At 38.3% G+C, this 19,289-nt stretch overlaps 1 protein-coding gene across 8 annotated transcripts in view; it reads left to right on the forward strand.

The window, feature by feature from the left end:
* PCNX1 (pecanex 1) overlaps nucleotides 1-18,838 on the forward strand; it is a 92,323-nt gene extending 73,485 nt beyond the window's left edge. For 4 of the 8 annotated variants that reach the window (XR_003255648.1, XR_003255649.1, XR_003255650.1 and 1 more), the window contains 12 exons: nucleotides 384-599; nucleotides 1,059-1,312; nucleotides 2,261-2,491; nucleotides 3,897-3,997; nucleotides 5,310-5,460; nucleotides 7,925-8,155; nucleotides 8,540-8,814; nucleotides 10,547-10,788; nucleotides 11,867-12,303; nucleotides 13,733-13,873; nucleotides 14,915-15,232; nucleotides 17,299-17,383. Coding sequence is in view for 3 of the 8 variants with exons in the window: in XM_026078749.1 (XP_025934534.1) it covers nucleotides 384-599; nucleotides 1,059-1,312; nucleotides 2,261-2,491; nucleotides 3,897-3,997; nucleotides 5,310-5,460; nucleotides 7,925-8,155; nucleotides 8,540-8,814; nucleotides 10,547-10,788; nucleotides 11,867-12,303; nucleotides 13,733-13,873; nucleotides 17,299-17,439 (2,420 nt within the window). In the remaining 5 variants the exon portion in view is untranslated. Of the gene's footprint in view, nucleotides 1-383; nucleotides 600-1,058; nucleotides 1,313-2,260; nucleotides 2,492-3,896; nucleotides 3,998-5,309; nucleotides 5,461-7,924; nucleotides 8,156-8,539; nucleotides 8,815-10,546; nucleotides 10,789-11,866; nucleotides 12,304-13,732; nucleotides 13,874-14,914; nucleotides 15,233-17,298 lie in introns of those variants that run through there. The other 4 variants (XM_026078749.1, XM_026078747.1, XR_003255651.1 and 1 more) reach the window with 3 other exon arrangements.
* The last annotated feature ends 451 nt before the right edge of the window (nucleotides 18,839-19,289 follow it).

The following is a 19,289-nucleotide window of genomic DNA, read 5'->3' on the forward strand; positions in this document are numbered from 1 at the left end:
AAAGAAGCCAAATGTTATTTGAGGATATCTCAATGATATCCCTAAGACCAGCACAACCAGTCATTACTGAGATACTTCTGTGCTCATTTATTTTTGCACATTATTATATAGAATAGACTGGTGGGAGATACATGAGTGAAACTGAAGGAATAACTTGGTAAATGGAAGAGTGAGTCAGTAAGAGGGGAAAACATGGGTGAAGTATTAAACTTCACCCAGCATTTATTCAGAATAGTTGTCCCTAAAAATAGAGATGGGACCTTGAAACAAAATTGCTGTTAAGAAAATACAGGACTAAATGTGAAGCAATAATTTTCATTGACATTCAAGCTTGAGTTTTTCTGCAGATTCAGATGGTAACCCAAATTCAATCTTTCCTGCAGGTGCAGATGATAACAACCTGAATTCAATTTTCTATGAACATTTAACCCGTTCCCTTCAGCACAGCTTATGTGGAGACTTGTTGTTGGGTCGGTGGGGAAACTATAGTACTGGGGACTGCTTCATCCTAGCCTCTGACTACCTCAATGCACTTGTACACCTTATAGAGATAGGAAATGGCCTGGTCACCTTTCAGCTGAGGGGGCTTGAATTCAGAGGTGAGTTTGTTGCACTTTTATTAACTGTCTGTCTTGCAAAGCAGACTTCTGCTCTGGAAACTGAAGTTACTTTCAGTTCTATTCTGTAAATGATTTGCTTTGAAAATGGGCTGTAGAACCTCTGTATATACCCTCACTTGTGAGGAAAGCTAGCTTTTTATTCCAGAGAGACATGCAAGTCTCTCTTTCCATTTTCCGTTAGTGCAACATGGCTACCATAGTTGTTTCTTACCTTCACCAAATTATTATATGTGATCCTACAGTAGTAAATTAAGCTACCCAATTTTTCTATTATAACAGTGAACTATTGTTAATTGACAAGTAGTTCACGTGCTGTTCACAGAAATGCAGTTTGAGACTTGTGTGATTCTAAACACTTGTAAATATGAGTCATCTTTAAGTCCATCATATAAACTTTTCAACTTTCTTCAAATTTATTTTTTCTCCCTTTCTCTGAAGGAACTTATTGCCAGCAACGAGAAGTAGAGGCCATCACTGAAGGTGTAGAGGAAGATGAAGGTTTCTGTTGCTGTGAACCAGGCCACCTTCCTCATATGCTTTCCTTTAATGCTGCCTTTGGACAGCGTTGGCTGGCTTGGGAAGTACTTGTGACAAAGTATGTTCTGGAGGGTTATAGTATCACTGACAACAGTGCAGCTTCCATGCTTCAAGTCTTTGATCTGCGAAAAATTCTCACCACTTACTATGTGAAGGTATGGTTCTGATTAATACAAATGTTGGAGGAAGTAGGCTGATTACAGCTAGGAACTGTTTAAACTTCTAGTGTCTTTCATCAGAAGATCATAGAATGTGATACAAATTTTAGACATATGAACAGTTTCATCAAAGGAGGACAGAGTTGTATTCTGGTGTGTAAGTGGGAAAACGATCATGTAGTCTAGGACAAAGAGAGGACACTTCCCAGCTGAAATGGAAGTCAAAACTCAGAAGGCTATTACCCAAATGTAAAATTTGGTGAAGTAAATGAAAAGATGAATATATCCAGCCTGTTTCTATCAGAGAAAGCTGAGCTGATTTGTTGTTTTAAAGCTGGCCAAACCCATTTTTGTTTAAAAAAAACAAAAAAAAACCCTGAAGTTGTTACAGGACTCTACAGGCCTCAGATTTCCTCAGATAATCAGTTTGCATACTATTTCATGTCTCTTATAAGCTCCCATCTTTCAGAGTGGGAGAACTTTAGATTGAAATACTTGCCAGATATTTATACACACATATACATGTGGCTTTTTTTCCAAACAAGCATGCTTTAAACTTTCCTATCTTTTAATTTACCTTAGAAAGCTAAATTTTATTTTAGAAATGTACTAAGTGTCCATGTTCAGTAGGTAAAAATTCCCATTTATTTGATGTATATTCTACAGAACTACAGTGAGAATCCTGTCCCATCCTTTTTCTCTTTCCCTAGTCCCTCAGCACATGCTTTAGAACTCTTGAAACCATTCTAAATCTTTGAAAAATGTACCTGTATGCAAACCTGTTGTGTTTTCTGAGCACTCAAATTCATTGCATCTGTAAGCTAAATAAACACTACTGTGTACTACTTGTGTTTTTCCTGGTAAGGAACAAAAGTGAGTTGAAACAACTGACATTGTCTTTTATTGCAATATAGTCTCATGTATTTTTTACTACTACTGTTACAGGGAATCATTTATTATGTCACAACGTCCCCCAAGCTAGAGGAATGGTTAGCTAATGAGACAATGCAGGAAGGACTGCGGTTGTGTACAGACCGCAATTACGTTGATGTAGACCCAACATTTAATCCCAATATTGATGAGGATTATGACCACCGTCTGGCAGGGATCTCAAGAGAGAGTTTCTGTGTGATTTATCTGAACTGGATAGAGTATTGCTGCTCTCGAAGAGAAAAGGTAGGTATAAACATGCGAGGGAAGCTGTTCACTGTTCTAGGATGGTCTTATGTGTTTTTCTTGTTGGTTTGGCTTGCAGGGTTCTTTAGTATTCAGTTTAAAATAAAGATTTGTAATCAAAACAGTTTGTAGTTCACTGGGTGTTCCCCCCCCCCCTTGAGACTTCCATTTAAATAACTATAAGTAGTGTATGATGTAACCTGTTTAATAATGCATTTTCACTTTCCAGCTCACATGAATCAGTTGAATCTTAATCAGGCATTTATCTACATAGAGAAGGGTGTATTTATAGAATTGTTGTTGTATGTTTAGATTTTCCTTTTTATAGATCAACCCTAATTATAACCCCCCCCCCCAAAAAAAAAAAAAAAAAAAGCTGTCTCCAGCTTATATAAAACAGACTGCATGTTACTTGGTCCTCATACTGTGCCTCTCCTTTGGATCGCTGGAACTGCTGGCATGTGATAGTGATCATTCCATACCCAAACCTTTTCCTCTCTCTAGGCCCTCCTGCCTTTTAAATAGGATTATGAGAATTTTTGTAGAGGACTGCTTGACTTCTTGCTGCTTACTAAAAATCATATGTGATGTAGTTAGTGTGGCCTTTTGAGAATGAGCAAGAATTGATTGAGTTTAAAAGGAGAGGGATAAAATTTGATTTCTCGCATTTAACGAAGGATCTGAGACTTCAGAATGAAGGTTTACTTTGGAGTGAAAGTTTAGCCCATTTTAAAGGGTATAAGATTTTAAAGCTTTCTGCAGTCAAACAACAAACAACAGCTGAAGATGATCATGTCATTTCAAGTGACTGTCTTGTGAAATATTTTGTGTAAGTAATGAAAATCAGATTTGATCACTTGGATACACAATCTGTTATCTAGGGCATAACACATGGCTCTAGTTGAGAGTGAGTTTCCACTAAGTAAAGCTATAATCTACAGAAGTTTTCAGCTAACTCAGTTATACACTCCTAAATATGAAGTGAGAATCCACTTTATTCACTAGAAGTATTTTCATCTTAATAAAAACACAATAATTTTGCTAAAAAACTCTTTGCATACAAGATACACAGTATGCATAAAGAAAGCTTATGCATCTGTACAGCTTACAACTTGTTTCAAATACAGCTTGATGTGTCTTTCTTTGCAAGTATGTAGAACATACATTTTTACATCTTTAAAATAATTCCTAATGAAAGTCTGAGCAGAAATACCTGGTGTGGTAGGTACATGTGCACACTTAAGTTTGTGTACCTTTGTGTGTGTTGGGGCTGTTGTCTTTTTACTCCTTCTGGCAGAACATTTTTTCTTCTGTAGTGATATATATGTATATTTTTAAACTCTGTTCACCTGACTCTTCTTCCTTCTCTCTACCCCCTTTTTTTTTTTYCCTTTGTTACTACAAGCCACTGGATTCAAGTAAAGACTCATCACTGGTGACACTGTGTTATGGACTATGTGTTCTGGGGCGGAGAGCATTGGGGACAGCTTCCCATCATATGTCTAGGTAATAAAATGTTGTTGCTGTATGCTCCCCTTCTCCAAAATCCCTCTGGGCACCTCTGGGCACCTAGGTTAGGTAATGGATGAGTGCCTCTTACTTTTTTTTTTTTCTTTTTTTTTTTTTAAATGAATTCCATCTTTCCTTAAACTAGGCAGATATGCTACATAACCTATTTTCATTGTAAGAGCCAGTGAAATTTCACCTAAGGAACAGCCAATGAAGGAGAACTTGAATTTGAGCATTTTTTTATTGAACTAAAGAAAAGTGAGAATTCTGGTGTGGGTAAGCATCAGTGATAATTGATGAAAATCTAGATGGACTGAGTTCAGAAAGTAAGCTTCATTTCCTACTCCAAGTATGTGCCCTATGTATAAACAGGGGGAAAAGAGAGAACACCTTCTTAAAATGAGAACATGTCTTGATGGAAATTAGATAGGGCCATTGTGTTAAGCTTCACAACTTAGCTGGCTTTGTGGCAAGCAGTCTTGCTTCATACAGTTCTCCTTGAACTGAGCTCTGCTATCATGTGGGAAACCTCTGCCTTGCAGGCTAACAGCCTCAGCTTACTTTAGAAAGCCAGTGTCAAAATGAGGCTGTATGTGTCAGGAAATCATGAGGTGATGATTTAAAAACAGAATAAAAAGTGGTATAATCAGGTGTGGAAGCTATTGGTCAGCTGGATGCTAGATGCAAAACCTGTTTTACTTCACTTTCAGGGGAGCTAATTCCTCTAAGTGCCAGCAGGTTGCCCCATGAAGATCTTGTGGGTATACAGGCACAGGCAAACAATCAAAGTATATTTGAATTTCCCTAGAAGCATTAAGTTAGCTTAGTAAAAGAAAATGATGGCACTAAGAATGAGAAAGTTGTCAAGACTTTCATTCTGTGGTAAAACATCCACAACGGAAGCTAAATTTCCTTCTTAATTGTTCCATTGTGGTATAGTCCCTGAAAAATTTTCTYCTCAATAGTCTCAGAATAAAATCAGGCATTTCTCACAGAGTTCCTGTTTACTTAAGTCCATGTAAATACACTAGGTCTGTTGCATAGTTTAGTTTAGTCATCAGATGTTTTGTGTACTTAAGCATTTAGTGTCTTGGCTTTGTTACACATGTGTTTGATTGTATGTTTTCTTCTCCTGCTCTCCTTCTGTAAATTGCCTTTATAGGGAAGAATTGTATGCCTTTCTCTGCAGCTCAGTGTAAATCCAGAATTTTCTGCTGTTGTCAATGATGATAAATAATAGTGGAAGTGTTTGTGTGTTTGTGTTAATGTCTGGGGTGTGGGATTTCTTATTTTTTTTTCTCTTCAACAGTAATCTGGAATCCTTTTTGTATGGCCTGCATGCCTTATTTAAGGGTGACTTCCGTATATCTTCAATTAGAGATGAGTGGATCTTTGCTGACATGGAATTGCTAAGGAAAGTGGTGGTTCCTGGAATACGCATGTCACTTAAACTACATCAGGTAAGACATTTGACAGGAAGTTGTCTCCAGTTCTTGTCTGTCTTTTGTTCTTTGTCTTGAAAGATGAAGTGCTGGAAGAGAAACATTTAGGACATGCAGTTCTTTCTACTTGCCTTGGATGAATCCCACCTGCCCCCAAGATGTCTAAAACAAGATTTGTAGGTAGAGGTAATGCTGTATTGGACCAACTGGAATAATTGAAAAGATTATCCCAGCTTTTGGCCACGTGTTCTTCAGGTCTGGGAGAGAAGCTGCCAATTTCAAATTAAAATGCAAGATAAAAACAGTTCCTCAAACTTTACTGAAATATATCAGGCTGTTTCTGAAAAAAGGTAGTTGGTACTTGTAAAGTAGAAGGGGGTGTGAATATGAAGGAGACAACAGTGGTATGGTAGTTATTTCTGAGGGGAAATACACATAGAGRGAAGCAATTTAGAGCTTGTGGATCACAGTGTTTGGGGGAGTAGGACAGACTTATGCTTAAAAACCTTTCTTCCCCAACATGCTGCCTGGTCTACAGGTGTCAAAAACCTTTCGTTTTTTAAAATAGGTCTAACTACTATCTAAACTCTGAGCCATGGTTCTCAATTTGCATTTCACTTCTATTTTATACCTGAAGAAGGTCTTAGGTGTTCAAAACCTTGTTTGATTGCTTTCCAACCATACCAATTGCCTAATAAAAGACTGCTAGCAAGCCTTATCTTACCTACATTGTCACACCTTACCCCTGAGGCATCTGATTCAAACTTCAAGGGAAAACAGGGAGATGATAATACTTGGGGGAAAAGAGGAGGAAAACAAACAGGGAAAGGGCATGCAACCGAGATGGACAGCTAAAAAGTAAATGAAGGAATGGGCAAAAATCGTGCGTCTATCATGTCTTGCCCTGTGTTCTATTACAGCTCATCCGTGGGATTACATAAAGGAAAGGGTAATGCACTTTATGCCCAGGGCTTGAAAGTTTCATCAAATGTAGAGCAGCTGAAGATATGTCAAGCCCTGTTTCGTAGGAACATTTCTAGAAATGATTCCCGTATGAATAACCTTCCTAATATTCTTCCTCATCTTTCCCCTCTGCATATATATGTAGTTGGCTTAAAAGGACATCGTGCCATTCAAAGCTCCACAGTTCTCTCCAGTTGTCCAGTGGGAGTTGTTGTTTTTCATTGTTACACTTCAAAGAAAATAGACACTTTAGCATGACTCGTTTATCCCATCAGTAAGGTTTCAATTGAGAATGAGAAGCTTGCAATTCAAAAAGCTGAAATTGGGGTTGGTCTTTATAATGAAGTTAGGGTGAAGATGAGCAAGCTCAAATTCTGTCCAGGGAGCCTATTTACTAAACTCAACAAGTACAAGGAACTCCATAGTGAGTGATAAGCACCCTGTGAGGAAAAAGTATTAGTACTCCAAAAGAACAGATTGCTTGAAAACCATAATAACTAGATAAATCTTATTTGCATTTCTTAAGTAATTTAAATCACATACCTTCCCTTACTCCAGAGTCTGGAAGTTCCCCCAAATTAACAGTGGTTGAATCAACTCCTCTGCTTAATACAAAGAACTCCCTTAATTTATCAGAATGCATATAAATGTTAGGAAGATAGAATTGGGGATTTAGCTATATCAGAAGGTTCTGTGACTAAATACAAAATGAGCAAGTTCAATTCAGTAGTCATACTTGACTACCAAGTTTAAGTTGTGTTAAAGTATCTGAACTGAAACTGAACACAAACTGAAACACAGGAAGTTCCATCTGAACACGAGGAAAAACTTCTTCACTGTGAGGGTGACAGAGCACTGGAGCAGGTTGCCCAGAGAGGTTGTGGAGTCTCCTTCTCTGGAGATATTCGAAAGCCGCCTGGAYGCAATCCTGTGCAATGTGCTCTAGGTGACCCTGCTTGAGCACGGGGGTTGGACTTAGACGATCTCCAGAAGTCCCTTCCAACCTCAACCATTCTGTGATTCTGTGATGCTGCAACAGGCTGTTATCAAGTATTAATTTGCATTTTTAATAGAAAATACAGATAAACTTTATTATATGAAAATATCTATAGGAAGGAAGTCCTAGTGAATAATAATGCTTTACTTAAGTGTGTGTTACAGTTGGAGACTTGTGAGTAATCGAAGCTAAAACCAGGATGCTTTTACAGTCAGTGTGAATAGATATAATATAAAACTAGTGTAAAACTCCACCAGAAATTTACTTGAATCAATAATAAGCAGGTCCTTTCAATCCTTTCCTTTTTAAGTTAAAAAGGAAACAAATCCAAGCAAACAAGAATGGATCTGTTGGGTCACCCTTAACTGTGGTTTTTAGTAGGTGTTTACTATTTTTGATGTCTAATTTTGTGCAATGTGATGAGCTCTTCATGTGTTTGAGATGCAAGATGTTTACTTTCTGTATGCAATTAATATCTGAAATGCTACCTTTTTTTTTTAAAACCTTCATTCTTGGAAACAGGATCATTTCACTTCTCCAGATGAATATGATGATCCTTCTGTCCTCTATGAAGCCATAACAACCCATGAAGAAAATCTAGTTATAGCACATGAAGGGGACCCTGCTTGGCGGAGTGCTGTTCTTTCCAATTCTCCCTCTCTTCTCGCTCTGCGTCATGTAATGGATGATGGCACCAATGAATATAAAATCATCATGCTGAACAAACGCTATCTCAGTTTCAGGGTCATTAAGGTAAGCTTTATGTGTACATTCCAACATGATGGTGTGTTGTAGTATGTTGTAATAATTATAACAAACTGCTATTTTTGACTCAAACAGTTGCCTTTTTGTTACTAACCTGTTATTGCTGGGAATTCTGCTTTTCATGTAGTAGAAGTATTTTTGTCAGAAAATTAGGTCCTGCCTTCAGATATCTTCCTCCCCCTGTCCCATGCTGTTCTCAGATTTGCTTTCYTTTCACTGTTGTAGCCTGTGTCCTTTCAGAGCAGTGAACATCAATGGTTGTAGGTCTACAGTGCAGAGGCCTATTTATAGCAAAGCAGTCTTTGCATGCTCTCATTGTTTCAGTTTCTGACACAGCCTTTCTACTTGGCTTCTGTCTGTCGTCTTTTGCAGGTGAATAAGGAGTGTGTGCGTGGCCTGTGGGCAGGGCAACAGCAGGAGCTTGTCTTTCTGCGTAATCGTAATCCAGAAAGAGGAAGTATCCAAAATGCGAAACAAGCATTGAGGAACATGATCAACTCCTCTTGCGACCAGCCAATTGGATACCCAATCTATGTCTCACCTTTGACTACTTCCTATTCGGACAGTCACGAACAGCTTAAGGAGATTCTTGGCGGAGCTATCAGTTTAGGAAATATCAGAAACTTCATAGTGTCTACCTGGCACAGGTGAGCAGTGGAGATGAGTTCTCATTAGTATGTGTTCATGCTTCATTCTTCATTAACTAGTCTCATGCATGCCAGCAGAACATAATTTATAATATTCAGTCACATAAAAATAAATATTCCTTGTCTCTTATTTCAAGGACATCTGTAGCATATGGCAAATTCTGTGGCACAGGAGTTAATCCTCAAGGCATATAAATAATAAGCCACAAACTGTAAATGACAGCTCAGAAAAAACGGAGGACAAAGTCTAGATGCAAGAATTACAACTTAAGTTCTAATGTCAGGTCTGCTAATGAGAGACAATGCAACTGTTATTTTTCAGTACCTGCATTTTTCCTGTCTATAAGCCAGCCTCGCAGTATCAGGACTATTCATTAGGGTTCCAGTCTGGTAAACATTTAGCATGCAAGTGCCAACACTAATATTGTTAGGGTATGTTCATGCATAGTCACTCAAGCTTTAATTGTTGTTGTTCAGAATTGCGTAAGTGCTTATAAATACCCTGTATGTCAGAGCTAGAAAAAGTTACTGTAGCAATCATGATATATCCTCCCTCCTTACAATCCCWTGCTAACCCCGTATAAACTCTTTTCCCGCTGTATTTTACAGCCCCTGAGAACTTCTGCTTCTCTTGTGGCCCCTTATGACTTTGGCCCTGAAAGCAGCAGTGACATGTATGTCCCAGTTCTTACCAGTTCCTGGAGCTGGTACCATGGTTGGAACTCTCTTGTTGCTGTTCTGTTATTCATATTTATACCTAAGCATCTACAGGATATCAAAACAGAATGTGCTGCTTTCCCCCCGGACATGCCATGTTTACTACAGTCTGTGGTGTGTATGTCTCTTCTATCATCATCCGCTTGTCTGACATGTGGATAGAGTAATAGATGAAAGTATAACACAGAACAGTGTTTGGATACAAGCTGGGTATGCTTCAGAGTTCTCAGTCCCGGGGGCAAATAAAATTGGAAAGGATTGCTCAGTGTATTCGAATGGGATCAAAGGAAAAGAAAAATAAATAACAGGAATTGAAAGGAGGAGGAAGGTGCTGTGTTTTTATGTCCATCTGAAATTTGTTTATGCAAATAATACAGTGAAATGCCCCTGTATGGTTATATACTCTGTAAAATGTTGGCTAACCTGCCAGACGAATACTCAAATTTCATATGAGAATTTGATTCAAAGAACCGCAGCATGCAATAAGAGCTTCAAAAAGCTGAGTATATTACTAAAGGTAACAAGAAAACAAATATATATTAAAAAGAATGCCAGCATTCTTTCTGTGCTCATCTAAATTACAGAAAGACTTTTCAGGACAAGACCAGCTGTATGGGTGGTATCATAAGGAGAGTACAAACTTTATTAATACTGTTATCAAATAACCAGCACATTCATCCAGCATTTTGTATGTAGAATTGTATCACTTTATTATACTTCAGAGGGGCTTAATTTTCAAAAAAGGCATTTGTGTATGAAGATTTGGCATGTCATAAATAACTATTACTTGAATAGTTATCATGAAGAAAATGGTCATCTCCCAGAATGCAACCTTTAAATCGACAGAGCATATTCTTAGAAAATAAAATCTAGTTTTACCTGATTTTAGGGAATGTTACAGACTGTGCTGAGTGAAGCCTTTTGCTTGTCATCATAAGGCATTTAGGCATCATCATAAGGAATCCTGATGTTCAGGAGGCCTGACTATATTTTGTCGATTACATTATGTTTTCAGACTAAGGAAAGGTTGTGGAGCTGGCTGCAATAGTGGTGGAAATATTGAAGATTCAGATGCTGGAGGTGGGGCTTCTTGCACAAGTAACAATGCAACTATCAATGAGTCGCAGAGCAGCATGTCGCAAGGAGGAGGGAATGCAACTACAGGGCAGGGACCTGGAGCAGTACAGCACCCTCCTGTCACAACTCATCCCACAACTCATTCTGCAACTCATCCTCCAACTCACCCGGCAACTCTGGGTAAAGTTAAACAAAGTAACAATTTTATGCAAGTACAATCCTATAGCCAGAACTAGTCTTTCAGCTGTGTAGTAGGCCTAGGTTACAAGAAAAAAGTTAACTTGGTTATGCAGTGTTAACAGCTGCTGGATACATGCCTCAAACTACAGTGCTGTTCTGTGCAATGACAGGTTCCCAAACAGAGATTAGAGCACTAGGGCTCTGGTTATGATAGCAAAATAGATGAAATAACTCTTTGCAACACCTTTTTTTACTTGATTGACCTTTTGACTTCTGTCATTTTTGCCTGTGAACACTAAACTTGCCATATCTTGTAAATATCTTTGTATTTCTTATTTATACATTGGAATGGATTGTCTGCTTCTATGGTATTTTAGCTGAATCCTATCCAAGACTCTGTAGTTAGTGATCCGTAGTTAGTGAGGTGATAAGCAGCAAGGCTGAGCAAATATGCTTTTCCAAATGCTGCCTTTGCTCACAAAGGATATAAATGTGTATAGTTGAATGTACTGAAAATCTTTTGATTTTAAAAAGTATCTTTAGGTCCTTAGCTATGGAAAAGTATTCAGTATACAGATGCTTAGTATAGGAAAGGTAATGACACTAAATAATGCTCATGAAAGTTGCCATTTTTGTTTCCTGCTTTCAAGTCCATTAAACAGATTTTCTGACTCAATCTTTGAATGTGCAGTCAAGTATATTAAGAAAGAATGTTTAGTATTTTGAAACATGGACACTTGCACCAGTTGTAATGTCTTCAGTATGGGAAACTTAAGTAGTCACTTTAAGAGACGGATTGTGTGGTAAGAGCAAGGCTGAAGCATTTTTCAAGCCATTTGTATTGTTGGGATTGTAGATAGAATAGAATAACAATTTCTAAGATACGATGAATTGAACAGACTCAGATGCTTCACTGTATAAAGTGCAACAGATCTCTTCTCTGCAATACTGCTGTTTCAGATGTTTTTGATAGATCCATCAATTTTGTATCTACATGCTAAAACATTTGTGTATAGAAAATCTAATATGTGTGGGAGGCTTTATCAAACTCTCCTGATTCTGTATCTTTTATTTTTAGGCACCAGTCACAGCTCTCACTCTGTGCAGTCAAGCCTTGTCAGACATTCCCCTGCCCGTGCCTCAGTAGCTAGCCATTCATCTTATTGCTACGGCAGTCGTCATTCATCTCTTCGCACATCCACAACAGGCTTTGTGCCTTGTCGGCGCTCTTCCACCAGTCAGATATCCCTTCGTAACCTCCCATCATCCATCCAGTCCCGCCTATCCATGGTGAACCAAATGGAACCTACAGGCCAGACTGGGGGCAGCGTGCAGCATGGCCTACCTTCTTCTAGCAGCTCCAGCCAAAGCATCCCAGCCTGTAAACAGCATGCCCTTGCAGGCTTTCTAGGGACAGAAGGAGGGAATAATGCAACTGAAGGTCAGTTAGGTGGTAATGCAAGTCCTGCAAATCAAACACAAGCCAAAAAGGATGAAGTTATTTACAGAATCCAGGTGAATAGTCCAGAAGAACAAGTTAACTTATGGTTCCTTAGCCATTTGCTTTTGTTAGCGTTATCTTTATCTTGTGGAAATTAATACTTCTAAATACATACACAGTCTGGAATGCCTCAGCATACAACTATTGTGCAGTTATGTTTGGAAAACTAATGTAAACATAAGCTTTTGTGGACAAGCAGCCTTCCTGTATGCTGAGACATGCCTGCTTACATTTCTTTCGCGTATTTCTGTAATGTAGGTTTGGGAATGTCAGCTGAACTCTATTCTGTTTTACACTTCAGCTGTTTTGCTTGTACTGTCTGTCTATTTCATGGCAACATGTAAAGCTGAACAGCTTCATTTGCAGTGCTGAAAGCACATATCTTTTTTTCTTCTAAACTGAATAAATTTTCCACAGAAGTAAGTATAAAATATGTATTTAGTCTTTGGTTATTGCCACAAGCTTGGGTCACTGAGCAGCTGACAGTACACCGTTGACTAAGTTAATTATGGCAGCCTTACTCATTTTGTGGAAATCCGTAAGTTTGTATTCTTGCCTATCTAGCTTTCAGTAGGCCCACATACATGTCTTTGGTAGTGTATTAGTGGGAAACATCAAGAAGTAATTAATAGGACAGATCATCGTGAATTTGATTTCACTGCAGACATCACCTCATTTTAGAGGAAACCAGGTCTTAATCATAGTGAGCAAAGTTGACAAATTTGGCAGGTCTGAGCTTGTAGCTTTTGTTTGCAGACAAGGGCCCTTCTACAAAGCTGTTTAATTCCCCTGTGTGAGGAGAATGCACACAAATTTGACATATACCCTTGGATAGTGGATATTATACAGTTCTTTCTGTCCTTGTATAGGAAGACATTTAAAGAGTTTTCTCCTATTGCCCTCTTTCAAATGTGGAAAGCCAATTTACTTCAAAACACCGGGTGGGTCTTGGCTAATCATGCTAATAGTAAATAGTCGCCTGGCCTACCAGTAAATTCTCTAAGCTCATGATTCGCAGTATATCATCCTGAGAAGTGGTGAGCCAGTTCTAGCAGCTTGTCGTCACTGAACTCCTCTTCCCTCCTAYTGGGCCATGTGCTGCTGATGCTTGTCTTGTGCCAGCTCCTCAGACTCTTCTGTGAGCTGGTGTAGCTGCATGAGGGGGTAGAAAAAGGAACCAGAGCTGCTGCTTCAGACAGTAGTGAACCAGTATCTTTTCAGCTGTCTCTTAAACCACAGACCTAACTTCCAAATTCTGTGCTGCTCAAGCTTTTTCATAACCTGGAGCTTGAGTATGCAACACTGAAATCGGTCAGAAACTGATTTCTGTGGGGTTTGAGGTCACTTCTCCAGAAGTATGCAACAGGATAGTTAGTTTTATCTATTTCTTTTGAATTTTGGATGAACTAATGGTCAAAACTCAATTCCTATTTATAATTATAGATAATGGACCCTAGTCAAGTACTGGAAGGGATCAACATGTCAAAAAGGAAAGAGCTGCAATGGCCAGATGAGGTGATACGGCTAAAAGCTGGAAGAAACGGCTGGAAAGACTGGAGTCCTCAGGAAGGCATGGAAGGCCATGTAAGTTTCATGAAGAACCTGCCATATTAATCTGTATTTTAAAAAAAAAAAAAAGTGTAGGGGGAGATGGGGGGCACCAGACAATCTCTTGGCTGTGTGTCAGACTGCCTAGATATCAAGTCCAAGGATAGATTTATAGTAGGCTTTCTCAGCAGCTCTCCTCTAAGTTACTGTTGCTGGAAGAGCAGGTCTAGGATTCCAATTTTGAGCAGAAGGATACTTCTGCAGCTGTATCCAAAAGATGCAGGATGATTCAAATGTTTTCAACCACATCTTCATATGTGCCTTCTTCCTACTCCTCTCATGAACTTATCTCGGGCACTGTGCTTATTCATTCAGCCTTCATTTTTCTTTCCTTAAGATGTCAGTCCTTGAGCAAATACTGAAGGTAAATTTATCAACTAGTGCTTAATTGAATGGTTAACAGTATTTGTTTTTAAAATTAAATTATTCTGATGAAAACAGAGCTACATAGATTGTCTTTAAGTGTCTAGATTATGTAATAGGTATGTAATAGGTGTTTACTTTTCTTTAAAAAAGAAATATGCTATAACTAAAATTTGCAAAAGGGTATGACTTACCTTCATCTCCCTCTTTTGTAGGGATGTTAACTGCATTAAAAAAACTGCATTAGTTGAGAAGCATGTCTCTCTGTATAGTCTCTTTTTTGAAGAAGAAGAAGAAAAAAAAAAAAAAAGCTCCATCTTTGAGGGTTTTTTGGTTTTTACTGAAGGGTATAGTTTTTCAACCTTTAGGTGTAAAGATTCTCCAATGAATATTCTTTCATTGGTAAATAGTGCCAGGGAAGAGTCACTGACGTTTGTGTCTGTATTGGTTCTTTGGTGCTACTGTATTTTCATTTGGAATGGGTCAGTGCTGACACTTCATAAGAATTTGCTTTGACTGACTGCTTACATCACTTGGAAGTGTCGCTTATTTGTTAGATTCAGAGGGGTTGCTGCTTTGACTATCTATAGTAAGCTTACCAGTATCAATAAAGCCATTAGTTCTTAGGATAGTCTTTTCTTTCTGATACTGCAGTTATGGTCCTTTCTGCAGACAGACAGAAATGATTCTTACCTTCTGGGAAGCTGCTCATCAAGCAATTTACCAGCCAAAGCATTATGTCAGCTCTCTCGGTATGCAGTTCAGCCTCAGAAAAACACGTGTCCTGGTACTACTTACGTATCAATAATTATGGCCATGTACTGAGTGGCATATAGATTTTCTGGTGCATAACAAGGGGAAAGAAGCAACAGTCAAAAGTAGATGCGAGTAAAAAGAGTGGAAGAATGGGAAAACACAGGAGTGAAGAGAAAATAGAAAGACAGCCACATTGTTCCTGGACTTTGCAAATAGGTATAAAAGATAAAGATTCAGGCTTGAATTGTAACAAAAGGTTGGGAGTCATTGCTCTTAAGATTTGTGTGTGTTCTGTATCAGGTTTCTTGAGTTGTATAAAGTATAAAAATACATTGTAACTATTATGAGGAGGCTATTGTGTTAGTCTTGACAGTGATGATACCACCCTTAGTAATACTCATTTAAGTGTGATATTACAGGAGTAACTTCGAATTTCTGAGCACTACATAGTCATAGTGCACCTTTTCCAACTATGCCTTTTCTTTGGCTAAGCACACAGTATTATGTATGTAATATACAAAGACATCACAGGGTTTCTTCAAGGAAATGTAGCAGTCCTGTTTAGATTGTTGCTGCATGTTCTTCAGGTTAAAGCCTACTCYGCATTATGTTTCTATGGGATAGAGAGCAAGATACCTCTTCCTGCCCCCCCCCCTCCCGCCAGGAGGTTCTTATCTCTTTGCTATCTGGTGGTGTAATTTTGCATGTTATCTGTCATAGAAAATGTGCAGTTGTCTTATTAATGTCAGAGTTGCTCCTTTTATCAGCATCAAATGAATGCTGATCATGATTCAGCAGGAGGTGAAACTGAAACTGGGGGAATGGTTGCAGTGAGCTACACTCTGTATAGCTTGTACGTATATACTGTTGGTTGTTAAGAAGCCCCAATATTGATGCCTTTGAAGTAAGCCACTAGCTCAAAGGCACCAGTTTTAAGTTGGACTACAGGGATATAATACTTGGACTTCACTGGGAAATGTTTTGTGCATCTGTGGATGGAATATGCCTGTCCTCACTCTAGAACAATGTAAAGTTTATTTGGACAGGTTTTGATAAAATCGGGCTTGAAAGAACTGCTTGAATACTGCACTTTTGCATCAAGCRAGAGGAGACTGAAGATACTGTGCTTCTGCAAACAAAATGCTCTCTCCATGGATGCAGCATAGATCACGTGCTATACAAGGCTGAGTCTTGTTACCCTGTATTAGAGAAATCTTTAGCTTGTCAGCTGGGTACAGTGATAATTAAAGGTGTCTTTTGGATTTGATTGTGGATGATGTAGATTACTTAAGGTTTTCTTTCTCTCCTTTTCTCTCTTTCTCTCTCTCTTTTTTTAATTATCTGGCTCTTTTAGAAATCTTAAACTCTGCTGGGGCTTGGATTTTGTAAATACTGTTTTTATTTGCTTTTCACCTTACCTTGGCTTGAATTTAGAGTTTTCTTCCCACAGCTGGGGAATTTGAGAGCATTCTGTTCCTGTGGAGGTGGCAATACGTAAAGCCACATTACTGGACCACTCCTGTTGTTCCTTTGGTGCATCCAGAAGTTAAAGGCAGGGTGCTTTTTTTATGGAGGGAGCTGAGCAGACAGTTGGTCATACAAAGACCTGGATGGAAAAGGGTTCTTCTGATGGCCAGTATCAGGAGGGATTCTTGGAAGCAGCAGATGAAAATACCTGAATGCTGTTAGGTCCAAGGGAGCATGTGATAGCAGTTCATGGCAGTGTTTCTGAAATTCTTCCTTTTTGTAATAATTTTCATTTTAAATGATCTTTGAGTAATTGAATTTAAAAGAACATCCTTGAATTCAAAGTGAGTAGGAAACAAATTAAGACAAGGAGTTGACTTAGATGACTGTTTTACACTAACTCCTGATAATGGCACAGAACTGTAGTTTGTGCTGCAAAACATTGAGATATTTTGAAACTCTTTCACTACAGCTAGAGCTTCCAATTATATAAATTCCTTATGTGTACACTTTTTCTATAATTATTCACAGTTTTCATGAACTGTTTGGTTCTGATTTGGGTCAGTTTTTCTTCCCACTAAAATTTGAATCTGGCTGGCAGTTCTCAGATAAGCTGCTGCAGATCTCTAGCAAAACTTACATGAATAGCTCATTTGTGGGTATGTTTTCACTGAAAAATGAGTRGCTAAGACAGTATAGCTTTTTTTATTATTGCTCCCTTTGCCCTGCAAAGGTCCTGAATTATCAGAGACAACTGTGAAATGGCAGTTCTCCCCCTGGAACTCATGTTTTATTATACTTGATTTTTTTTCCAGGTGATTCACCGCTGGGTGCCTTGCAGCAGAGATCCAAGTAGTCGGTCCCACATAGATAAGACCATCTTGCTGGTTCAAATTGAAGATAAATACGTTGCTGTTGTTGAAACTGGAGTCCTCGAACTTGGGGCTGAAGTGTGAATCTCTCTGACAGTTAAACTTCCCCTTCTCCAAGGATTCAGAAGAGAGGAGGGGGCAGAAGAAGCAGTTCCCAGGGCATGAACCTTTGGTCTGGTTGTAGGAAAAGACTTGAAACACAGATTTGTCTAAGCCCCTTGCCCCAAATAAACAAGTGTAAGAAATTTTAAGTTGTTAGCTGCTGAAGAAACATTTGCATGAAGGATAAATTTGTTGAGACATATCTTCTTGTTTATAAATTTTGTTTATGCATTGCGTAATGCTTTAAATCAACAAACTTTTCAGTTCTAAGATCAGAGCACCTCATATTTTTCTAATTGTTTTGCCAAAAATTGCCATGTCTTGTCACAGAGTACGTGGAATTGATTCACCTTATTTTAAAGAAATTGACTAGCGTACAAACCTTCACTTTGAAACACAATATAAAGGCTTCATGTGTGGCAAGAAGAGACTGAACAGATGTATAGATTCTTATTCCTTATGAGCTAAAACATTAATGAGAACTGCACTAATTTTTTTACAGCAATGCACTAAAAACAACCCTGAGATTGCCGAGAACATTTATTTATATATATATAAATATAAATATATAAAATACCATTATTTAAATTGCCTTTGGGATTAATCCCCTCCTTCTCAATATACGTGTTGATGGTAAGGGCTGTGCCATGGGTTTGGTTCAATGTTCTGTATTTCATACAAGTGCATTTGCTGCATTGTCTTCACAATAAATGGTAAAGTAACAAATGTCTAGAGATGTACCTGAGTATCCCTGTACTACATCAGATTTTACTGTGGTGGCAGTGGTACATCAAGTCTGTACAACACATCTAGCTTTAAAATGGACCCCAATATACTCTTTCATCTGTCCTCCACTAGCTAGCCATGTCTACTTTGCTTCTTTACACCCAGAGCAGGCTATGTTGTTTTGCTGGCTCTTCTCTGGCAGAGATAGTTATTTTTGTTGTTGTTGTTGTTTTTAATGGGGAGGGGCAGGTCCATTACTTCATGATTCTTGGAGGCTTTTTTGATTCCATCCAATTAAAAAAAMCTTGACTTTATCTTTTAAAAAGCTTTTATAGAAGGCACAGCCCTAAACTTATCACTTTTACCACCTTGCCTTTTCTTTCCCTTTGGTCTTCATTCTTTTCTATGACTTGAATTTTATTTTCAATGATTATATATTCTATGTAAGTGTAATTTGAGTATTTATAACTGTGAAGTTGAATTATTCATGTGTTACATATCCTAGGTTTTATTGTGTTTTTTTAAATGTGTGTATTCAGGGAAACAAGTAACTCAGAACTATCATGGGAGTGTGAGAGGGAAACTGCGGTTTGTTTTTTGACTTGCAGCTCCTATGATTCGCTTCTCTTAATCCATAAGAAAAAAATGTACCTGTTGTGATTGTTTCCTGTTTCTGGTTTGTAATAATGTAGGACTTTGTGGGGAAACTGCACACAGTCCTAGCTTTTGGGAGCAGCCATCTTCTTCCTGGTCACTTCCACTTCTTCCTAAATAACGTAACCAGAAGACACTTCTGGTATGTCACAGAGGTTATTGTAATTATTTCTCTGACATCAGAGAAACCTTGTTCATTATATACCTAATGTAAGAGTGAAATTACATGGGTTGAGAAGAAAATGTGGGAAGAAACAGCTAGCTAAAAAATGATATTCGGATTCAAGTCACTATGCTTTTTAGCCATGAGAGGGTAATTCTGTATGCCTGGTAGCTAGTCAGTTGCTAATACTGGTCCCAGTGTATTATACTGGGGCCTTGCTTACATCATACAATATGCAAAGCTTGTACTCCATGTACTGTGCATTTTACAGTTGCATATTATTCTTCTG

Source organism: Apteryx rowi, unplaced genomic scaffold, assembly GCF_003343035.1.
Source record: "Apteryx rowi isolate R43461 unplaced genomic scaffold, aptRow1 scaffold_487, whole genome shotgun sequence".
In the NCBI taxonomy this organism is placed as follows: Eukaryota; Metazoa; Chordata; class Aves; order Apterygiformes; family Apterygidae; genus Apteryx; species Apteryx rowi.